The following is a 19087-nucleotide window of genomic DNA, read 5'->3' as shown; positions in this document are numbered from 1 at the left end:
ACATACTTTAAGTTTTCATCTAATATTTTTTTCTCAGCTTTATTTTAAGTTCAACAAACAAATTACAGTAACACTTTACTATATGGACCAATTCTCATTATTAACTAGTTGTTTATTAGCGTGCCTATTATTAACAAATTCGCTGTATATTACCTATACCTAACAGCTACCTTACTAACTATTAATAAGCAGCAAATTAGGAGTTTATTAAGGCAAAAGTCATAGTTAATGGTTCGTTAATAGCGAGAATTAGACTTTACAATAAAGTGTTTTAGTTATAGTTCTGTCACAATCCTGATTCTTCATTATGTGTGTGTTTCATAAGTTAGTTTTGGAGTGTGTTGTCAGAGCCTGTCTGAAGTGTTTTCTTTTGTAACACGCAGCTAAGTGTCGCTATGCTCTGGGGATGGAGGATGGCACCATACCCGACTCTGATATCACCGCATCCAGCGCCTGGTCCGACTCGACCGAGGCCAAACACGGCAGGTAAGTATGAACACATGCTTTCAGTTCACACATTGCTTTCTAGTTGCGTGCATAATACAGTATTCTCACTCTGATTTTGTGTTTGTGATTTGTGCTTGGTTGTTTGTGTTCGTGGGCTCTGTGAGGCTCATGAGGGGACGTGATTAGGTTACATGAGATGTCAGTAATGGAGCGTATCCTGATATAGAGCATTAGGTAATGACATTACAGCACTGTCTGTCTGGACTAGACTCACATACTGCTGAATACAGGCCAATACCACACACACGGTAGCAGACGTAACACACACACAACAAACACAAAAGCAGACACAAAACCACACTGACTAATAAGCTTTGAGGTTAGCATCACTAACCTTCCCTGAAACAGATAGAAGCATGTGTGTGCGTGAGGGGCTTTTCTGTTTTTTGGCAGCATACAGATCATGTGGTTGTTATTAAGTCCACATTCTGTTTAAGACAGCAGGGGGATTTTGAACGGAGGGGAGAGGAGATTACAGGAAAAATGGAGCAAGGGAGAGGGGCAAATAGCCTTAAACGGAGAAGGGGAATAAAGAAGAAAGAGGGCGGAGGTTAAGAGGAATGATGGGGTGCTGAGAGGTGCTGAAGATTGGATTTGTGGTGGGGATACAGTGCTTTAGGGGTGTGTGTGATGTTTGTGTGTTAGGGTAGGTTCTCACAAATGATCTCTCAGAAGAACAGCTGTGTGACAATATGCTGAAGACCAACAGATGCAGTGAGAGAAAGACCAAATGAAGAGGAGCTGCAGCTAACGACTATTTTGATAATCTGTTGAACATGTATTCCACATCTAGAACATTGGTGTCCTTCAAACAATGTGCAAAGACTTTTGTATAATGAATGTATAATATTCATTGTGTGCAAAAATGGTATAAAAAGTATATGGTAACAATTCACCATTCATTTTTCCCTACAGAGATTTCGAAAAAGTCTTTAAAAAGTTATAAGCTCTGAACAAAACCAACCAGCTATGAGGTGAATCACAACATTTCCAAATTTGACTTGAAGCAAAAAAGTATGAAAATATCAAATGTAAAAAGAATGTGTTTATTGGTTTTATTGAGGGGGGGGCAATCTTATTGAGGCATCACAAAAGACATTGATGTAAAGATTTTGATTTTGCATATTTAGTTTACATTGTTTATACACATGCACACACACACACACGTTAGGTTTCTCTGAATTGTGGGGACTTTCCATAGATTTCGATTACTTTTATACTGACCAAACGATATTTTCTATCCCCTAACCCTAAACCTGCCCCTTAAAGAAAATCTGTTTGCATTGTTACACTTTCAGATAAACATCATTTACTATTTTTTATTATTTTTCTCCCTCGTGGGGACCATAGGCCGGTCCCCACAATGTCAAGAATTTCAGGCTTTACTATACATACTATCCTTTACTATATAGAAAAGCATATCCCATCGATTAACAAACAATGTACTTTACAGTAGGTCTGTCTTTAACAGTTTATAAGTTAATGTTAAACATCAGTTCCCCTGTAGAGAAAATGAATAGGAGTTTTACTTCAAGAACACAATTGCTGAACTCTGTGTATAAAAACAAGCTAAAACTCTTCACAAAGGAAAAGCAGCAACACAGATTAAATTACCAAAGAATAAACAATATTACAGAGAAACAAACGTTGTTAACTGGTTAGAGGTGGAATGTTCTGCAGGAACAAACCTTGCTTGTAGTTTTGTTGCACTTGCAATTTTTAAATTGGATCTGGACCATCACTGATCTTTTTACTTGACTGAACTGTGATGGTATATTCATGGAAGAACATGTCAAAGTGGACTAAATCTCATTTTGATTTTGAAAGGGTCTGTGAGACTGACCCGTGTGTCTCTTTGACTCTGAGGTCATGGTGAAGATTCAAGGGTGAATCTGAAATGTCTCAGACTGGTCTCAGTTTCTTGATCTCAGCTGTGTCACAATGAGGTCTCAGTGAGGTGACAGTACCCTCACCTCACTGGAATATCTTATTTCAGGCGCATTTCTCTTTTCGTTTGAGTGTTTGTGGTCTCCACTGTCTGTCATCATGTCTCGTCACCTATGTGATATCAGTAGCTGAATGCAGAGACGTTCAGTGTTGTTGTTCTTCTATGAGTGTGGAACGTTTAGTACTGATGCTGAGCCAGCCGACAGCTCAGGCTGTTACTTGTGTTAGTGAGTGAAGTGTGTTAGGAAGTTTAAAAGAGGAAATGGCCTAAATGTCGTACAGATGGTTGTGTGTATGTGTTAGAGGCATGCGAGAAAGCGTAACCGGGTAATGGTGTTTATACACAGACCTCACCTCTCACATATCACCTCATTAGCCTGTAGGTTTTTTTTTTTTGTACAAGGAAATTCCAAATTGATTTTTATTTAATTTTATTTTAAAAAGTTTTTTTGTTTGTTTCTTTTGCTTGTTTGTTTGTTTTGGTTTGTTGTGTGGTGTTGTATTTTACTTTGTTTTGTGTTGTAGTGTTTTTGTTTTGTGTTTTTTTTGTGTGTGGTGTTTTGTTCTTTGTTTGTTTTGGTTTGTTTTGTGTTATATTTTGCTTGTGTGGTGTTTTTTTTTTTTTTTTGTATTTTGCTTTTTGTATTGTGTTTTTGTTTTGTTTGTTTAGGTTTTGTTGTGTTGTATTTTGCTCTTTGTGTTGTTGTGTTTTAGTTTTGTGGTGTTTTGCTTTGTTTTTGTTTTATATGAGAGTTGTTTGAGAATTTTTGCATTGTGGTGTTATCTTCAGGATAATTAATTGTACCATTTTAATTGTGTATATATAGTTGAGCATGTACATAATGCTTATGTTTGTGTCCTGTCCTAGGTTGAGTACTGGAGAGGGGGACGGGGCGTGGTGTCCAGCTGGTCCAGTGTTTCCCAGCGGCTCAGAGTACCTGCAGGTGGATCTGCGCAAGCTTCATTTTCTGTCTCTGGTGGGCACACAGGGTCGCCATGCAGACGGGCTCGGGCGGGAGTTTGCACGCAGTTACCGGCTGCATTACTCTCGTGATGGACGACACTGGATAACGTGGAAGGACCGCTGGGGACAGGAGGTTTGTAACCCCCCCTTTGAACCTTAATAATCAAGTTTTGTTAGCAGAATTTGGATCCTAGATATTTTACAGTTATTCTGTGTTGTTTTTGGCTCAGGTGGTGTCAGGGAACGAGAACACATATGATGTGGTCCTGAAGGACCTGGGTCCGCCCATCATAGCGCGCATGGTGCGCTTCTACCCGCTGGCGGACCGCGTGATGAGCGTGTGTCTAAGAGTTGAACTCTACGGTTGTGTTTGGAAGGGTGAGTCCAACACACGACAAGCAATCCATCATCCTGGTCACACACACCATTACATTCACACCAGGCACATTTTGCAATGGAATGATGATTACCTTTGAGTGATGTGCTGCTTCTCTGTTAGACGGACTAAAGGCATACACCGCTCCTGTGGGTCATGTGATGGACCTGTCAGACACTCCTGTCTACCTTAATGACTCCATCTATGATGGCAGTAAAGAGGCAGGGTAATGTACACACACTCAACTTTGTTTCTTTTCATATTTTTAAGAATGTAATTTCATACTTCCTGCAAGTGTTTCATATCTGCATAAAAATTGTACATGTATGCTATGAAGTTAGTAACTAAAATCACGTAGAAACCATCAAATATAATTTTTAATCATCAACTTCTTGTCTCTCAACAAACAAGTAGGTTGAAGTAGGGATGGGGATTATAAGATTCCCTTGGACTAAATAAATAAATGATTAATGGCATAAAGAAATAAATGAATACTGTCATAACGGAATAATTGCATTAAAAATAAACAAGTAAATAAATAAAAATATATTTTTTTGCAATAACTTTCTCAAATCAAATGGGTCATAAGCTGGATGTGTTTGATTCACTTAATTGACTCATAAGAGTCATTCGTTTGTATGTTTTTGATTTGCTAAAAAGAACTTGCTCAGAGTACATTTGGAATCATACTTGCAAAGTCTTTTAGAACTGTAGAAGAATGCACATTCTAGAACCAATGATGGAACAAAACACTTGATTTTAAATATATTAAAAAAAATACTAGAAAGAAAAACAACCATTTCTTGGATCACAACCATAGGTTCATGCTGTGTGTCAGAAACAAGCAGTTGAGAACTTGCTGAGGTAAACTTCTCAAATCTCACCTGCTCCTGTCAGGCTTAATTTTCTGTGATGTATGTTAAAGTCCAGAGCCCTTTCTCATGTATGTATGTGTATATGTCAGGTGGGGTTGACGAATATTGTGTAGAAACATTCCCAGATGTGTTTTAATGGAGCAGAACTGTTTGCAATAGCTAAGTTAACGTTTGACACTAGCCAGATGTGGGTATGCATGGGAAATTCCAACATGTATGTGAGTACATGCATCTGTGTGTATGTGTGTGCACATGCCTAATGACTTATGTCTCTCTCTTCTCCGTAGGGTGATCTTCGGAGGATTGGGCCAGTTGTGTGATGGTGTTTTAGGTGGGAATGATTTCATGGAGAGTAAAGAGCTGAGAGTGTGGCCAGGATATGATTACGTCGGCTGGAATCGAGAAACCTTGGGCCAGCCCACTGTTGACATTGAGTTTCACTTCGAGAAAACACGGGTCTTTCACACCATGCAGGTCAGTATGTGTACAAGCAGCCCAAAATATGTTTGGACACTTAAAGGGATAGTTCACCCACAAATAAAAATTGCCCCATTATTTACTCACCCTCAAGCCAACCTAGGTGTATATGCCTTTCTTCTTTGAGATGAATACAGTCAGAGTTATCTTAAAAATGTCCTGGCTCTTCCAAGCTTTATAATAGGGCCTTTCGCACCACGGGAACCTTTTCATAGTACCAGAACTAATTGTGGAACTACCCACTTTTTGGCGTTTTCGCACCGCCGGAACTGGGTGCGATTTTAGTACCGGACTGCCTTTTTTCGAGAACCAAAAAATATAGACTTTATAAATATAAAAACTTTATAAAGCGTAATCTCTAGCTTTCCGCTAACTGACGTACGTGCGTTCACGAGAGAGTGACATTAAGGGATAGTTCACCCAAAAACTGAACATTCTGTCATTTACTCATCTTCATCTCTTTCTTCTGCGGAACACAAAATAACAGGTTTTGTCCATACAATGAAAGTCATTGGGGTCCAAAATAACATTGAATTCCATTAACATAAAAAATATATTTTCGAAATATGTTCTTTTGTGTTCTGCAGATGAAAAAAAAGCTAAAGTCATACAGGTTTGGAACGACATGAGGGTGAGTAAATGATCTGCTGTTCATCTTCAACTTTCCACTATGCCAGACGGAAAGCACTATCGCAGAATTAATCTCAGTCAGTTAGTAGGGCAGTAATAAAGCTCTGCCTCAGTAAATCTGCCCTCAGGAGTCTGTCATTATCCTTCAACCCTTTAATGAACATTTGATTTGTTTTTGTTCGTCTTTCTGCCTGTGGCTTTGCATTTGTGGCCGTGTGTGATTCTGAGAGGCATCCGAGTGTTTTGTATCCAATTTGTGGCGCCATAATTATTTCTTTAGTTTGTTATTTGCATATATGTGTGTTTGTGTGAGTGCATTGTCATTTTTAAGGGTCTTTCTGACCAGGAATGCGAATTTGTTTGTACCACTTCTGGCTTTTTCCGGTCTCAAGAGAGCATTCTCTTCATTAATTTCTCTCTGGCATAACACAATTCACAAACGCCATCATGCTCCCATGTCGCCCTGTTTTTCCTGCAGCTTCCCACTGTTTTGAACACTTCCTCTAATACTTGCTTCCTGCAAGTCTTGCAGCAGATTCCTAAAAGATACTAAGAAATTAAAATTAAAACATTTACCATAACAACAAGCGCTTGTTCACGTGCCTTTGCGAGATGATTTATGTCGCCTCCCTGTGCTCACTCTCACAGACCCTTGTTTTTAAAGTATTTCCAGCTGTATTCTTGCAGTTTCGGAATACCGCCAGCCTCACCGGCACTTTTCCTCTACAAATCAGCCCCCCATTGCTTCAGGAACTCCAGTGCAAAGTTTGCCACACACTGAGAATAAATCATTGTTGGATTTACTTTAAAACGGTTCTCACTCAGAAACTGCTAGAAAATTTCACAAATAATAGATTTTTAAGTAGAAAGACTGAAAATGGTATTTTCTTGTAGAACATACTCGAACGATCTTTATTTTGTTTACAAAATCATTTTTACAGGGCAGCCCACCAAGGCGTATATGTGTGTGAGAGAGAGAGACTTATGAGGTGTCACCATGATAGCTTTGGCTACGCATTAACCTCCAGCACTGTTGTAGCAGTTTGTTTTGTTTTATGTATCAGTAAGCGTTTGCACACATGCGCAGTTACACGTTGACCTAACAACACCATTAATGTCTAACCTGTCACATTATATATGTTCTTGCCCTCCACCTCTCATTCGCTCCCTGTTTCCTTTCTTTTTCTTCATTTGTGTAGTAATAACTTCTGTTTATTTCTCCATTGTTTCCACTGCTTCTTATTTTTGTTCCCTGCAGTCTTGATGTGTCTGATTGCAGCTTTTGTTTTTAAATGTCTGTGTTTCAGGTGCACAGTAATCACAGACACACTCAGCATGTGCGGGTGTTCAACGAAGTGGTGTGTGAGTTTAAGGCCAGTCTGTTGAGCCCGTGGGCGGAGCCTGCGCTCAGTCTTCAAGTGCCGCTGTCTGACCTACACGACCCTTCGTCCCGCACCATCTCACTGCCACTCGGAGGACGACCCGCGCAAATTCTCCGCTGCCGTTTTTCTTTCAGTGACCACTGGCTCCTCATCAGCGAGATAAGCTTCTACTCGAGTATGAACACCCACACACCTGACCTCTAACAGCAAAGTACTCTGGCTCATTAGCATTACAGTTCTGCAGCCACTTTCAAGTATATAGTAGCAATTTATTATGTATCGGACTTATTACATAGCTGTTTGATTTGAGAACAAAGTGAGAAGAAAGAGTGCTTTGCTCAGCTTTGTATGATTTTTTCCTGTTATGCAGTTTGATGGTTGAGCTGGTTGAGTTTTTATTAGAGAGTTGTGTAAAAACCCTGCTAAATCATCTTAAACCAGCCTAATTTTGTGGTCTGAAATGGTTTAGTTGGTTTCCCAGTGTTGTCAAGCTGGTGTATGCATGCTAGTTGGCAAGCTGGCCTTCCAGCCTTACCAGTTGAAGAGAGGCCAACAAAAACAGCTTAGACTGGTTAAAGATGTATTTTCTTGAAGGAAAGGAATGAATAATATGATCCTTTGCCACAAAGCAAATATTCCCACATCATTCCAAAGAAAATCTTGACTTCTCTCTGAATGTTTTGCGCTCATCCTTATGGATTTCTTTAATGAAATATAGCTAAATTATCCAAATGAAGTAACAAAGTACTGTCAACTAAATAACTCTTCAGAGTGTGTGACTTTGGGTTCTGATTGGTTGGTCAATATCAACCAAAATATGAGCAAATCAATGTGGCTTGCATGGATACTTACAGCTGACAACAGTAATTTGGAGAAAAAGTGAGACTTTGTGTCGCATTCACTTTGAGACCGGTATTTGATGGGTCTGTAGATAAGGCAAAGAGCCAAAATGATCAATATTCATGCTGTATCCGAGATAAAGCCTGCTTATCTAATTCCTTCTTTTCTCCGTTATCTTTTCTCTGTCTTGTCTCCAGTGCCATTTGAGGATGGATCCATCCTTTCTCCTCTGCCTTCCTCCAGCACTCGTCCTCTCAATGCTACTTCTCCTCCAACCCCCAGCCCCGCAAACGGAACCAGCAGCCCCACCGGTGAGTCGGACGCATGACAACCCCTCCACATAGTGTGTATGCAATGCACTGCCCTGCCATTGTTGCATTAGTGCTGATTGTTATGGTATTGGAATGGAATCGCAAAGATTTTAATGATTTTGGTTCCGTAATGTTTCTTTTCATGATACTTTTAGTATTTTTGGATGTTTCCCATTCCGATAATTGTTTTAGAATACTTAGTAAAAGTACGATACCACTTCACATATAAGCACACACTTATTATATATGGATGTGTGTGTGAAGTATTGTTTTGTATTGTATTGTTTTTGTAGAATGTATTTTGCTGTGTACAAGCCAAAAACAAACCTACTTATTTTAATATATGTAATATATAATATATTGTGTGTAAATATATATGAATAATAATAAAAGCCTACTTATAAAACTACCCTTAATTACAACAATACTCTTTATTTAAAAAAAATCTGAACCAAGGATACTAAATATGTAAAAATCTATAAATAAAATTTTACTTGTTTCATTTTTTCTGATGGAACCATTTCTTGATTTCCAACCCTATTTATGTGGTTTATTTGGAGAATTATTGACAAAATGCATCCTTACAAACTTAAAAGGCCTAGCTTCATCCCATCCTCACAGTCTGCCCTCCCTCATCTTTCAGCACTCCCATGTCATTCACCCCTATCTCTCTAATTCTCCCTCTTCTGACTTGTACACCCTCATTTTTCCAGACCTCCTCATGACCATTACTTCACTGCTGCCCAGCAGCATACCAACAGGTGAGAGAGAGAGAAAGAGAGAAAGACAAGGGGAAGAAAAGAGAACCGTCTTCAATACTTGTTCTTACGTCTTAGATTTTTATGGCATGTTTACCAGTACAGAGGCCTTTTATGATTCTTCCCTCTAAACTTCTTTACAGTTGAAAACCCTGCCCTCATAAAATCCCCTGAGAATGTGGTTGGTTGTTGTGTGTGTATGTGCGTGCATGCGTTTCAATCTTGAAGCCTGGAGAGAATTTTTTTTGCATGATTCGGATGTTTTTTTTCCCCCCTTGACTTTAACAATGCTCTATTGTTTTGAGTGTTTCATATAGCCAAACTCATAAAGTATCTTTGTGGAATTGCTCCAGCTGTCCTTGCTCTTGTCCCTCTTTGATTTAACTTCAGTTCCCTCAACTTTAGGACTGTGCCCACTCTCACAGCTCATTTACTCCCTTCAAAGCTTATTACAGTCCCCAAAAACAATTGGGGAGTTTTTGGGGACTTACTTATGCTGGACTTACCAACATAAGAACACACACACACAGTGTATAAGAAAGCAAGTCAAATCACACAAAGTGTGTCAGTGACCATGAAGGCATTTACTTATTACTGCCCCACCCAGCACTAAGATAAGAAGGTGGCTTTAATGGACAGATAAGCTTTGGTTTTACTCTCTAAACACTCTGTAGGTCTTTAAATGCCTCATTTATAGTGTTTGTAATCATTTGTAATGTCAGACTAGCATTACACTAACACACACTTAATCATAAAACTGTTGTGTTTGGTTTTAACAGAGTTTCCTGCTGTCACTCTGAGGGCGGGCTTACCTATGGCCAAAGATGACAGCAGCAACACGGCCATCCTGATTGGCTGCCTGGTTGGAATTATCCTGCTCCTATTGGCTGTCATAGCTGTCATACTTTGGAGGCAGTACTGGAAGAAACTACTTGGCAAGGTGTTTTTCCTTACAGTGTTTTTATACAGTTTAATAGCACTGGGACTTTTCAGTGTTTGTATCATTGTCTTTGTGAGAGTCATTAACTCATTTGTTCTACTGATTCGTTCAAAAGCACTGATTCATGTAGAAATAAAATGAGTGATTTGTCTTTATTAGGAAGTAATTGAATCATTCACTGAGGTGATTTATTCAAAAACACTGATTAATTATCACCAAATCAAGTAAAATCTTTATGAGTGAGTCATTAAATTATTCAGTCAACATATTAATTCAAAAACATTAAGGTTCATCCTGATTCATTCAGGAATGCCACTCCTGTGTTTAGGGGTTGACCGATATGTGTTTTTTAGGGACGATGCTGATTATTACAGATCAAGTAGACCAGGGGTGGCAAACTCCGGTCCTGGAGAGCCGCAGCCCTGCAGAGTTCAGCTCCAACCCCAATTAAAACTCACCTGCCTGTAGCTTCCTAGTAACCATTCAGACCTTGATTAGTTCGTTCAGGTGTTTGATTAGGGTTGAAGCAAAACTCTGCAGGGCTGCGGCTCTCCAGGACCGACGTTCGCCACCCCTGAAGTAGACCGATAACCTATATTTTGAACCGATATTATATGTCTGGTGTAAAAATGAAAATGAGTATCAAAATTAAGAATAACAAGGGCTCTGACAAAAATGTTGCATTTAAATTATTTTATAGGCAAATCGGTTTTGAAAATGACCAATACCGATAACCACGAAAATGCTTAATATCGGCCAGGCCTGTTTTTAGACTGTTGTATGAAAACAAAATATTTTTGTAGTTGATCTGTTTGATTAATTTTCTCAGAATAGAAAACTGCATTTTATTTGCATTTATCTGTTATAGCATTTTAGGAGTATACTAGCATACAGATGGCTAACAGGCATGGACAAAATGCCACAAAACTCCAAATTTGATTTCATGGCTCTTTAATTTTGTCTTCCTATATCCAGGCCCAAGGCAGCCTCTCCAGCGACGAGTTGCGGGTTCATCTTTCGGTTCCATCGGACAACGTGGTGATCAACAACACTAACACCCACACATACTCCAGCCGCTACCAGCGCATACACACCTTCCCCGACGACCGGGACCGCGAGGGAGAATACCAGGAGCCCAGCACTATACTGCGGCCCCGAGGGCAACGTGATAGCACAGGTGACACACACGTACACTCAGCATTCACATACCTCACTCAGTAAGCGCACAGGAACCCGGGTCACCACGGAGAATGAACAGCACTGCCAAAACGACATCAGAAAAAGTACTTTAGGACACTCCACAACCCAAACACAAAGAGCCACTGTCCTATCTGACAGAGAGAGGAGGGAGGGAGATTTTATTTCACTCATACCCCACTTGTACTCAAATGTTCCTGTTTTTCCTTCCATAGTTGCTTTCATGATACTTCATTTTTTTTAATCATTGTGTGATTCTTTTCGTACATTAACATAAACGAATGTCCTATAATGGACTGACCAATGAAAAGATGATTAACAGCCTGCGTCATTATCAGTGATAACACTGCCTGCTGTGTTTGTGCATCTCACATGTAACTGGTTTGCTCTTTCACCCCTTAACGGCCCTGTTGTTTGTGTTTTGTTTTGTTGTGTCGTCGCGTGTTGTGCTGTGCTGTGGTTTGGTTGTGGTTGTGCCGTTTCGTGTCGTTTTTTGTCGTGTGGTGACCGCTCACACTGTCGTGCCCTTCGTGGACTCGTGTGTCCGTGGGATTTGTGTGTGTGTGTCCTCCTAGCACTGCTGTTAAACAACCCAGCATATCATCTCCTCCTGTCTGACCTGACACATGGCCCCAACAGGCTGACAAACTGCCACAGCCAGCAAGAAAAGCCCCAAAACCTGTCCCAGGGTAAGAGAGAGGGGGTTCATTTTGCCCTAAGAAAGGGGCAAGGGGTGGTGTCCTCCCCAGGGAGCAGTTAAAGTCCCCTGAAGTCCTAAAGGTAACGGTTAGAGTGATATAATGGCCCCAGAACAGCACAGAGGACATTAAACATTCAATAAGTGTTTTTAAGTGTGTTTCTGGGACTTTTCTGTCTCTGGGGTTGATTTTTATTAAAACTAATTTGTTATTTGAAGGACATTTAAAATTGTCTTGGAAGCTTGTAGTGGTTTACTTTTGTTCCAGACGTAAACTTTCAGTATTGCAATATGAAAATCCACCACAAAAATATGAATCAGCATGTTTAAAACTAAGATGATCTAACAGAATGAAATAAACATTAATTATTCAGTAAAACAAAATCCTCAACTTTTCAAAAACATTTTTGCAAATAATAACATTTATTAAGATTTAATGTACTTGTTTACCAAGGAGGCAGAGTCAGTGGAATGCTTAAGGTGATGTGTGAAGAAAACAAAATGACAAAATAATTTTTGTCTAATTTCTAATAAAACTGCAATTGTATTAAATTATCTTTTATGATTAAAAAAATTGGGAAAATATTAAGCCTATTTAGATATTGTTGACTAATTTTTTTTAAAGGGTCGAATCATTTCCACCACAAAATGGTATTAAACACAATCCATAATTTAACTTCTCTAATGCTCATCGAGGCTACAGTTATTTGATAAAAAATACAGTAAAAACAGAAATATTATGCAACATTATTACAATCTAAAATAACTACATTTTAAATGTGATTTATTCCTGTCATGGCAAAGCTAAAATCATTCTAATATGCTGATTTGGTTCTCAAGCTGCATTTTTATTAACAACACTGAAACAGTTGTGCTGCTTAAAGAGATTGTTCGCCCAAAAAATAAATGTGAAATTTACTCACCCTTAGGCCGTCCAATATGTAATTTTGTTTTTAATTCAGTAGAACAGTAAAGAAGATTTACTAGAAAAAAGTCACCTATCTTGGATGGCCTGAGGGTGAGTAAATTAAGAGCAAATTTTCATTTTTGGGTGAACTATCCCTTTAATATACATGTGGCAACTAGATTGTTTGATGAACAGGATATTCTAAAGAACAGCATTTATTTGACAGATTTTTTCCCCCACTTTTGATCAAATGTTTGTGCTTGCTGAACCAGAAGTAATAATTTCTTTCAAAAGAAAATCTTACTGACCCCAAACTTTTAAACCGTAGTATGTCCACCGTTTCATATTGTCAGTGGACAAATTAGTGAGAGCAAAAGTAAGAGTTTGTTTTCTAAGTCTACAGGGCCAAAAAAACCCAAAATGGTAGTTTATAATTTTGTCAGGGATGAGGTACCATATGAGCCCACAGGAGTATGTTAGTGTTTTCACAGTATGCGTGTACATAATGTGTCTTCTCCAGTGTATGTGAGTGTTTAAGTGCATGTGTGTGGTTCATAATTACTCATTAGTATTATGTCATACGGCTGAATAGCTCTCTATTCTAAGTTTTTCTTCTGTACCGTTTTTTCCTCTCAGCATGTGCTATTGATATGGTTGATAAAGGCCTACCAATTCAGGAGGGACCGCCTCCTTACCCCGGAGCTCCGCCTCCTGGCCTGTCAGCAGCTCATTATGGAGAAGCTTCCGGAGTCGGGGGAAGCGTTCCTCATTATGCAGAAGCTGACATCATCAGTCTGCAAGGTGTTAGTGGTAACAATACATATGCAGTCCCCGCCCTCTCAGCCACGCCCACTGATTGTCCACTACTGCCCGAGTTGCCACGGGAACGACTTATATTCAAAGAAAAGCTGGGAGAAGGACAATTTGGAGAGGTATAATTTAGTATTACAAATATTACAAATTACAAATAAAAACACCTTTATTTGCTTTAAGGAAATCTTTATTCCAAAAACCTTAATTTGTGGCCAAAAGCAGTCTTTGTAAATAATATTGTTTCCTGTACAGGTGCATCTCAATAAATTAGAATGTCGTGGAAAAGTTCATTTATTTCAGTAATTCAACTCAAATTGTGAAACTCGTGTATTAAATAAATTCAATGCACACAGACTGAAGTAGTTTAAGTCTTTGAAGAGGAAAATGAGAAACAAGAGACACAACTGATCACCTCCATGCCACGCCGAATTGGGGCAGTAATTAAAGCAAAAGGAGCCCCTACTAAGTATTGAGTACATGTACAGTAAATGAACATGCTTTCCAGAAGGCCAACAATTCACTAATTTTTTTTTTTTATTGGTCTTATGAAGTATTCTAATTTGTTTAGATAGTGAATTGGTGGGTTTTTGTTAAATGTGAGCCAAAATCATCACAATTAAAAGAACCAAAGACTTAAACTACTTCAGTCTGTGTGCATTGAATTTATTTAATACACGAGTTTCACAATTTGAGTTGAATTACTGAAATAAATGAACTTTTCCACGACATTCTAATTTACTGAGATGCACCTGTATAACAAGCTATTTATTGTATGTTTCCTTACAGGTTCATCTGTGTGAGATTGAAAACCCTCAGGACCTCGCAAACCTTGAGTTCCCATTTAATGTCAGGAAAGGGCGCCCTCTGCTGGTGGCTGTGAAGATTTTAAGGCCAGATGCCTCTAAAAATGCCAGGTAACTGAATTATTATTGAAAAAATATATTATTATTATAGTTTAATAAATATGTCATAAATATTGTGATGTTTTTTAAATGTTACTTCATCTGACCTTAACAATGCAAGTCATGTTTTAACATGACAAACATTTTTTACTTAACTTTGATTTGGTATGAATGAATGAATGAATGAAAAGAAGAATAATTTATTAATCTGTATTCATTTCGTTTTTATTTTTAATTTTTATCACTTTTTAAAAATATTTGTAATGCAATTTTGAATGCCTCAATGAACTTCCATTTTAGCAATTAAAAAGTTAATTTGTGTAAATAAAAAAAACCCTGATATATTAATACACTTTGGGTGTAGAGGGACATACGAGGGTGTATTACCTTATTGTTGCATATGTTTTGTAAAGAATTTTAAGATTTGGTTGGAAAAGCTTGTCACCTGTAAAACAATACCTGTTGTGTATTTTATAAAACTGTAGTAAACTCAAATTCTTCATACACTTCATATCCTAAAGGGATAGTTCACCCAAAAAATTAAATTGTCATCATTTTACCCTCATGTCGTTCCAAACCTGTATGAGTTTCTTTCTTATGTTAAACATAAAATAAGATATTTTGAAGAATGCTGAAAATCAAACAGTTGATGGTCCCATTGACTTCTATAGTGTTTCTTTCCCTACTGTGGAAGTCAGTGGGGCCAACAACTGGTTGGTTCTTCAGAATTCTTCAAAATATTGTCTATTGTGTTCAACATAAGGAAAAAACTTATACAGGTTTGGAACAACATGAGGGTGAGTAAATGATGACAAAAATGTTCATTTTTGGGTGAACTTTCCCTTTAATGTTCTGTCCTTTCCCCTTCTCTTGTTACTCTCTCATTCTTTTCATGCTCTTCTTTCAACAGGAATGATTTTCTGAAGGAGGTGAAGATTTTATCTCGCCTGAAGGATCCGAACATAATCCGCCTGCTGGGTGTGTGTGTAAGCAGCGACCCATTGTGTATGGTCACAGAGTACATGGAGAGCGGCGACCTCAATCAGTACCTCTCCCATAGAGTGTTGCTGGACAAGACCGGCCCTTCACATAATACACCAACCATCAGGTACACAAACACACAGAGCAGTACAATGACAGTATAAAGTAATGATATTATGTAAAAGGTTAAATGTCTTTCTCTGTCTCAGCTACCCAGCTTTGATCTCCATGGCGAGTCAGATCGCATCAGGAATGAAGTTCTTGTCGTCTCTGAACTTTGTGCACCGAGACCTGGCCACGCGGAACTGCTTGGTGGGTGGAGAGAGGGGTGAGGGGGAGGACCGCGGCGGAGAGCGCCAGATAAAGATAGCTGATTTTGGCATGAGCAGGAACCTCTATGCTGGCGATTACTACAGGATACAGGGACGAGCTGTGCTGCCTATTCGCTGGATGGCATGGGAGTGCATCCTCATGGTGAGAACTATGTTTGCTCTAATAAATGAAAATACACAGGAATATTAGTGACAAACTTTTTTTTATTGATTAGCTGCATTCGGCGTGACGCTATGGGAGATGCTGAGTGTGTGTCAGGAGCAGCCGTACAGTCACATGACCGATGAACAGGTCATTGACAACGCAGGGGAGTTTTTCAGAGACCAGGGCAGACAGGTATGCGTGTTTGCTGACACTTATTAACCCTCATAAGAAAAACATTGACACAGTCTCACTCACTCTCTCTCTCTTGATCAGGTGTACCTGTCTCGCCCGGCTGTGTGCCCACAGGGTTTGTATGAGCTGATGCTTAGCTGCTGGAACAGAGACTGTAAACTACGGCCTTCCTTTGCGTACATTCACTCCTTCCTCACCGAAGACGCCATGAACATGGTTTAGAAAGTGACAGAGAGATGAAAAGCGGAAGAACGTAAGAAAGTGTGTGTGGACCACAGGCTGGTGGTGTGTTTTTCAGCAGACACGGCTAAGCACTCTTATGTAAATTCGTGTCTTTTTTGATGGGTGGGTTGGGGCAAATAAAAGCCGCAGGTTCGGTGCCCCTAAATGACCCACTTCTCACCCCTTATCCTGAAATCCTGAACTCTTCAAGCAACATTTTATCCCCAAATCATTTTAGACTCGCTGTTCCCCCTCTATCAATACTTATCACATCACTATTCCACAGTATTTAGTTTCACAGAGACACAAATCTCCCAGAATGCACCACAGAAATGGTTCTTTTTTCTTTTTTTTTTCTCTGAAACATTATTCTGCCTGATTTTTTCTCGGTGAACCTAAGAATGAAACCTCTCTGTAAATGTTTCCTGCTGTAAAACTGAAGTCTTTTGTGTTCTGTGAGGTCCAGTAATGACGACTAAGCGCTGACGATGGTCTAACGGGAATAATGTGGGATTGGTTTTGGGATAAAATGTTGCTTGGCATCTGAACCTTAAATCCTGGTCCTCTAACCTGTATCAAAACTGTCTCTTCATTCCCTAGACACTGAATAGATCTCGAAACATAATCATGTAAACTGGTGGAGGGTTTCATAGCTAAATGACAAAAGCACAAGGCTCTATAAACTGTCCATTTAGGGAAACATTTGACAGATATGCGTATTAAAACATACAATAGCAGAAATACAGAAATAGTGCATATTAAGTGAAAATAGTGAATAACATTTGAATCAGTAAATTCAGTCTAACTTTGCTAGCATTCGTAGTCATGTAGACAATCTGAGGCTGTATCAGGCAGTTTTTCATGTCTTTTCTGTGGTGGAGGGTAATTCATCATTAAGAAATGCTCGTTAAACATTCAACACTGAGTGGGGCGTTTTCATGGACAAAAACTACAATTATACATTTTTAATAATTGTTATAATTCTGTAAGAACAAGGAAACCCACTCCACCGCTATAATGATATCAACAGAGAAACAATATGGTGGGAATCGCTTTCAGAATGCAGAAAGCCAATCAAAATCTGACTTTAAGGGGCTTAAGCATTTAAACTGCAGCCTGTGCTTGTAATAAACAGAGCATTATCGTGTGTTGGTATCTCTTTCATTCTTGGTTCGAGTGGGCCTTTCCTCAGTTATCTCAACATTTAGTCACTCCATCCTTCATTGACTACAAAGGCCTGTTCACACCAAGAAAAATGACCATAACGATAATTATCTAGCATTCACACCAATAGACGATCATGTTTTGTTTATTATAAGCACTTGCTGCAGTTATATTGTCGTCCACTATAAATACTCGAGGATTCTGATTGGCTGTCAATGTTTTAGCATCCATCAGCTAGAAAAACAAAATATTCTGAACGTAATTCCAATGATATTCTTTAATTAAGGCCCATTCTCACTAAGGATGATAACTATAAAGCTTTAATTATTCGAATTCTAACAATAAGAAGTCCACACTACAACCACAATGATAATGACACAAAGGAACAATATCATTGTAATCACTTTCAGAATAATCCCCCCCCCCCCGAATCAGAATCCACTTGACTTTAAAGAGCTTGAGCATTTAAAGCGGCAGAATAATTGCATCACATGCTTATGATAAATATGAAGTTATTAGACACCAATATAGTTATTGTTCTTGGAGTGAACGGGCGTTAAGTGTGAATGTGATTTATTTGATGACACGAAAAATGATTGCATATGGTTTTTGAAATGACCTGCCAGTATGTGCACTGACTTGAATAAGCTGAATGCACATCCTGAACTTTTGGGCATCAGTATATTCTGTGTAGAATTTAAAGATGCTTTTGAATGGGATGTATGGAATTGGCTACCAATGCATTATTTGAAAAGTCTGAATATGAGCCTGGACTTGCCAGAAATGAGCCTGGAAGAATTTGAAAGAGAAAGAGAGGAAAAAAACAAGCAGAGTGGCCACAGACATGTACATTTATACCAATAAGTTTGACAAAGTTATTGCCTACAGAATGAGAAATGAACTGGATGAACAGAAAAATAAGCAAAGCATTTGTCCTGAATTTACTATGTAAACCTGTAGGACATTTGCAGGAAACTCTCTTAAAGCTACAGTACGCAATTGCATACTGCAGACTGTAGATAAAGACCTCTTCCTCATTTAAGAGTAAGACCGTGTGTGTAGGTGGGGGTGGAGAGCAACATGTATACTGTAATATACACAGAAGAATGTGATTCCCAAATGGTTATATAACCATGCTGATTATGCTTATTGAATGACCTTTAACTTTTTTTGGTACACTGAGGCCCTGAACCTTTATTGTATTTTTATATATATAGTTTTGGGCATGTTCTGTCCTCAGCTATTCATGTTTCATAAATAATGAAAAATGTAAATACTTCATGGGACATAATTTTCTTCATTAATATTGCTATCTGTTATTAATCGGGTCTGTCTGTCTCTGTTTTAGACTTCCCTGCCTGTGTTAGTCGGTGTCATTGCCTGTGCTGTTGTCTATTTTTGTAGGTGTTTTAATAAAGTAACCTTTTCAAATAAAGTGAAATGGGGTGCTTGTTTTCATTTACGCTCAAACACGATTTGTTCATTTGAAATAGTATGTCATGTCACATTCATACTCAAACAGCATTTG

At 38.7% G+C, this 19087-nt stretch overlaps 1 protein-coding gene across 1 annotated transcript in view; it reads left to right on the top strand.

Annotated features, from left to right (window-relative positions):
• Window positions 1-18994, top strand: part of LOC107717449 (epithelial discoidin domain-containing receptor 1-like) — a 40437-nt gene extending 21443 nt beyond the window's left edge. Inside the window, 16 exon segments of the mRNA XM_016524204.1 lie at window positions 384-486; window positions 3323-3551; window positions 3649-3796; window positions 3918-4020; window positions 4957-5143; window positions 7084-7333; window positions 8196-8309; window positions 9023-9070; window positions 9847-10007; window positions 10983-11184; window positions 11780-11893; window positions 13445-13740; window positions 14408-14535; window positions 15434-15631; window positions 15714-16173; window positions 16255-18994. Of these exon segments, the coding sequence (XP_016379690.1) occupies window positions 384-486; window positions 3323-3551; window positions 3649-3796; window positions 3918-4020; window positions 4957-5143; window positions 7084-7333; window positions 8196-8309; window positions 9023-9070; window positions 9847-10007; window positions 10983-11184; window positions 11780-11893; window positions 13445-13740; window positions 14408-14535; window positions 15434-15631; window positions 15714-16173; window positions 16255-16395 (2882 nt within the window). The 3' untranslated portion in view covers window positions 16396-18994.
• Window positions 18995-19087: the final 93 nt, after the last annotated feature.

This window comes from Sinocyclocheilus rhinocerous, unplaced genomic scaffold (genome assembly GCF_001515625.1).
Source record: "Sinocyclocheilus rhinocerous isolate Xijiao unplaced genomic scaffold, SAMN03320098_v1.1 scaffold1622, whole genome shotgun sequence".
In the NCBI taxonomy this organism is placed as follows: domain Eukaryota; kingdom Metazoa; phylum Chordata; class Actinopteri; order Cypriniformes; family Cyprinidae; genus Sinocyclocheilus; species Sinocyclocheilus rhinocerous.
The sequence above is the reverse complement of the archived record's forward strand: the minus strand, read 5'-3'. Positions and strand labels throughout refer to the sequence as shown.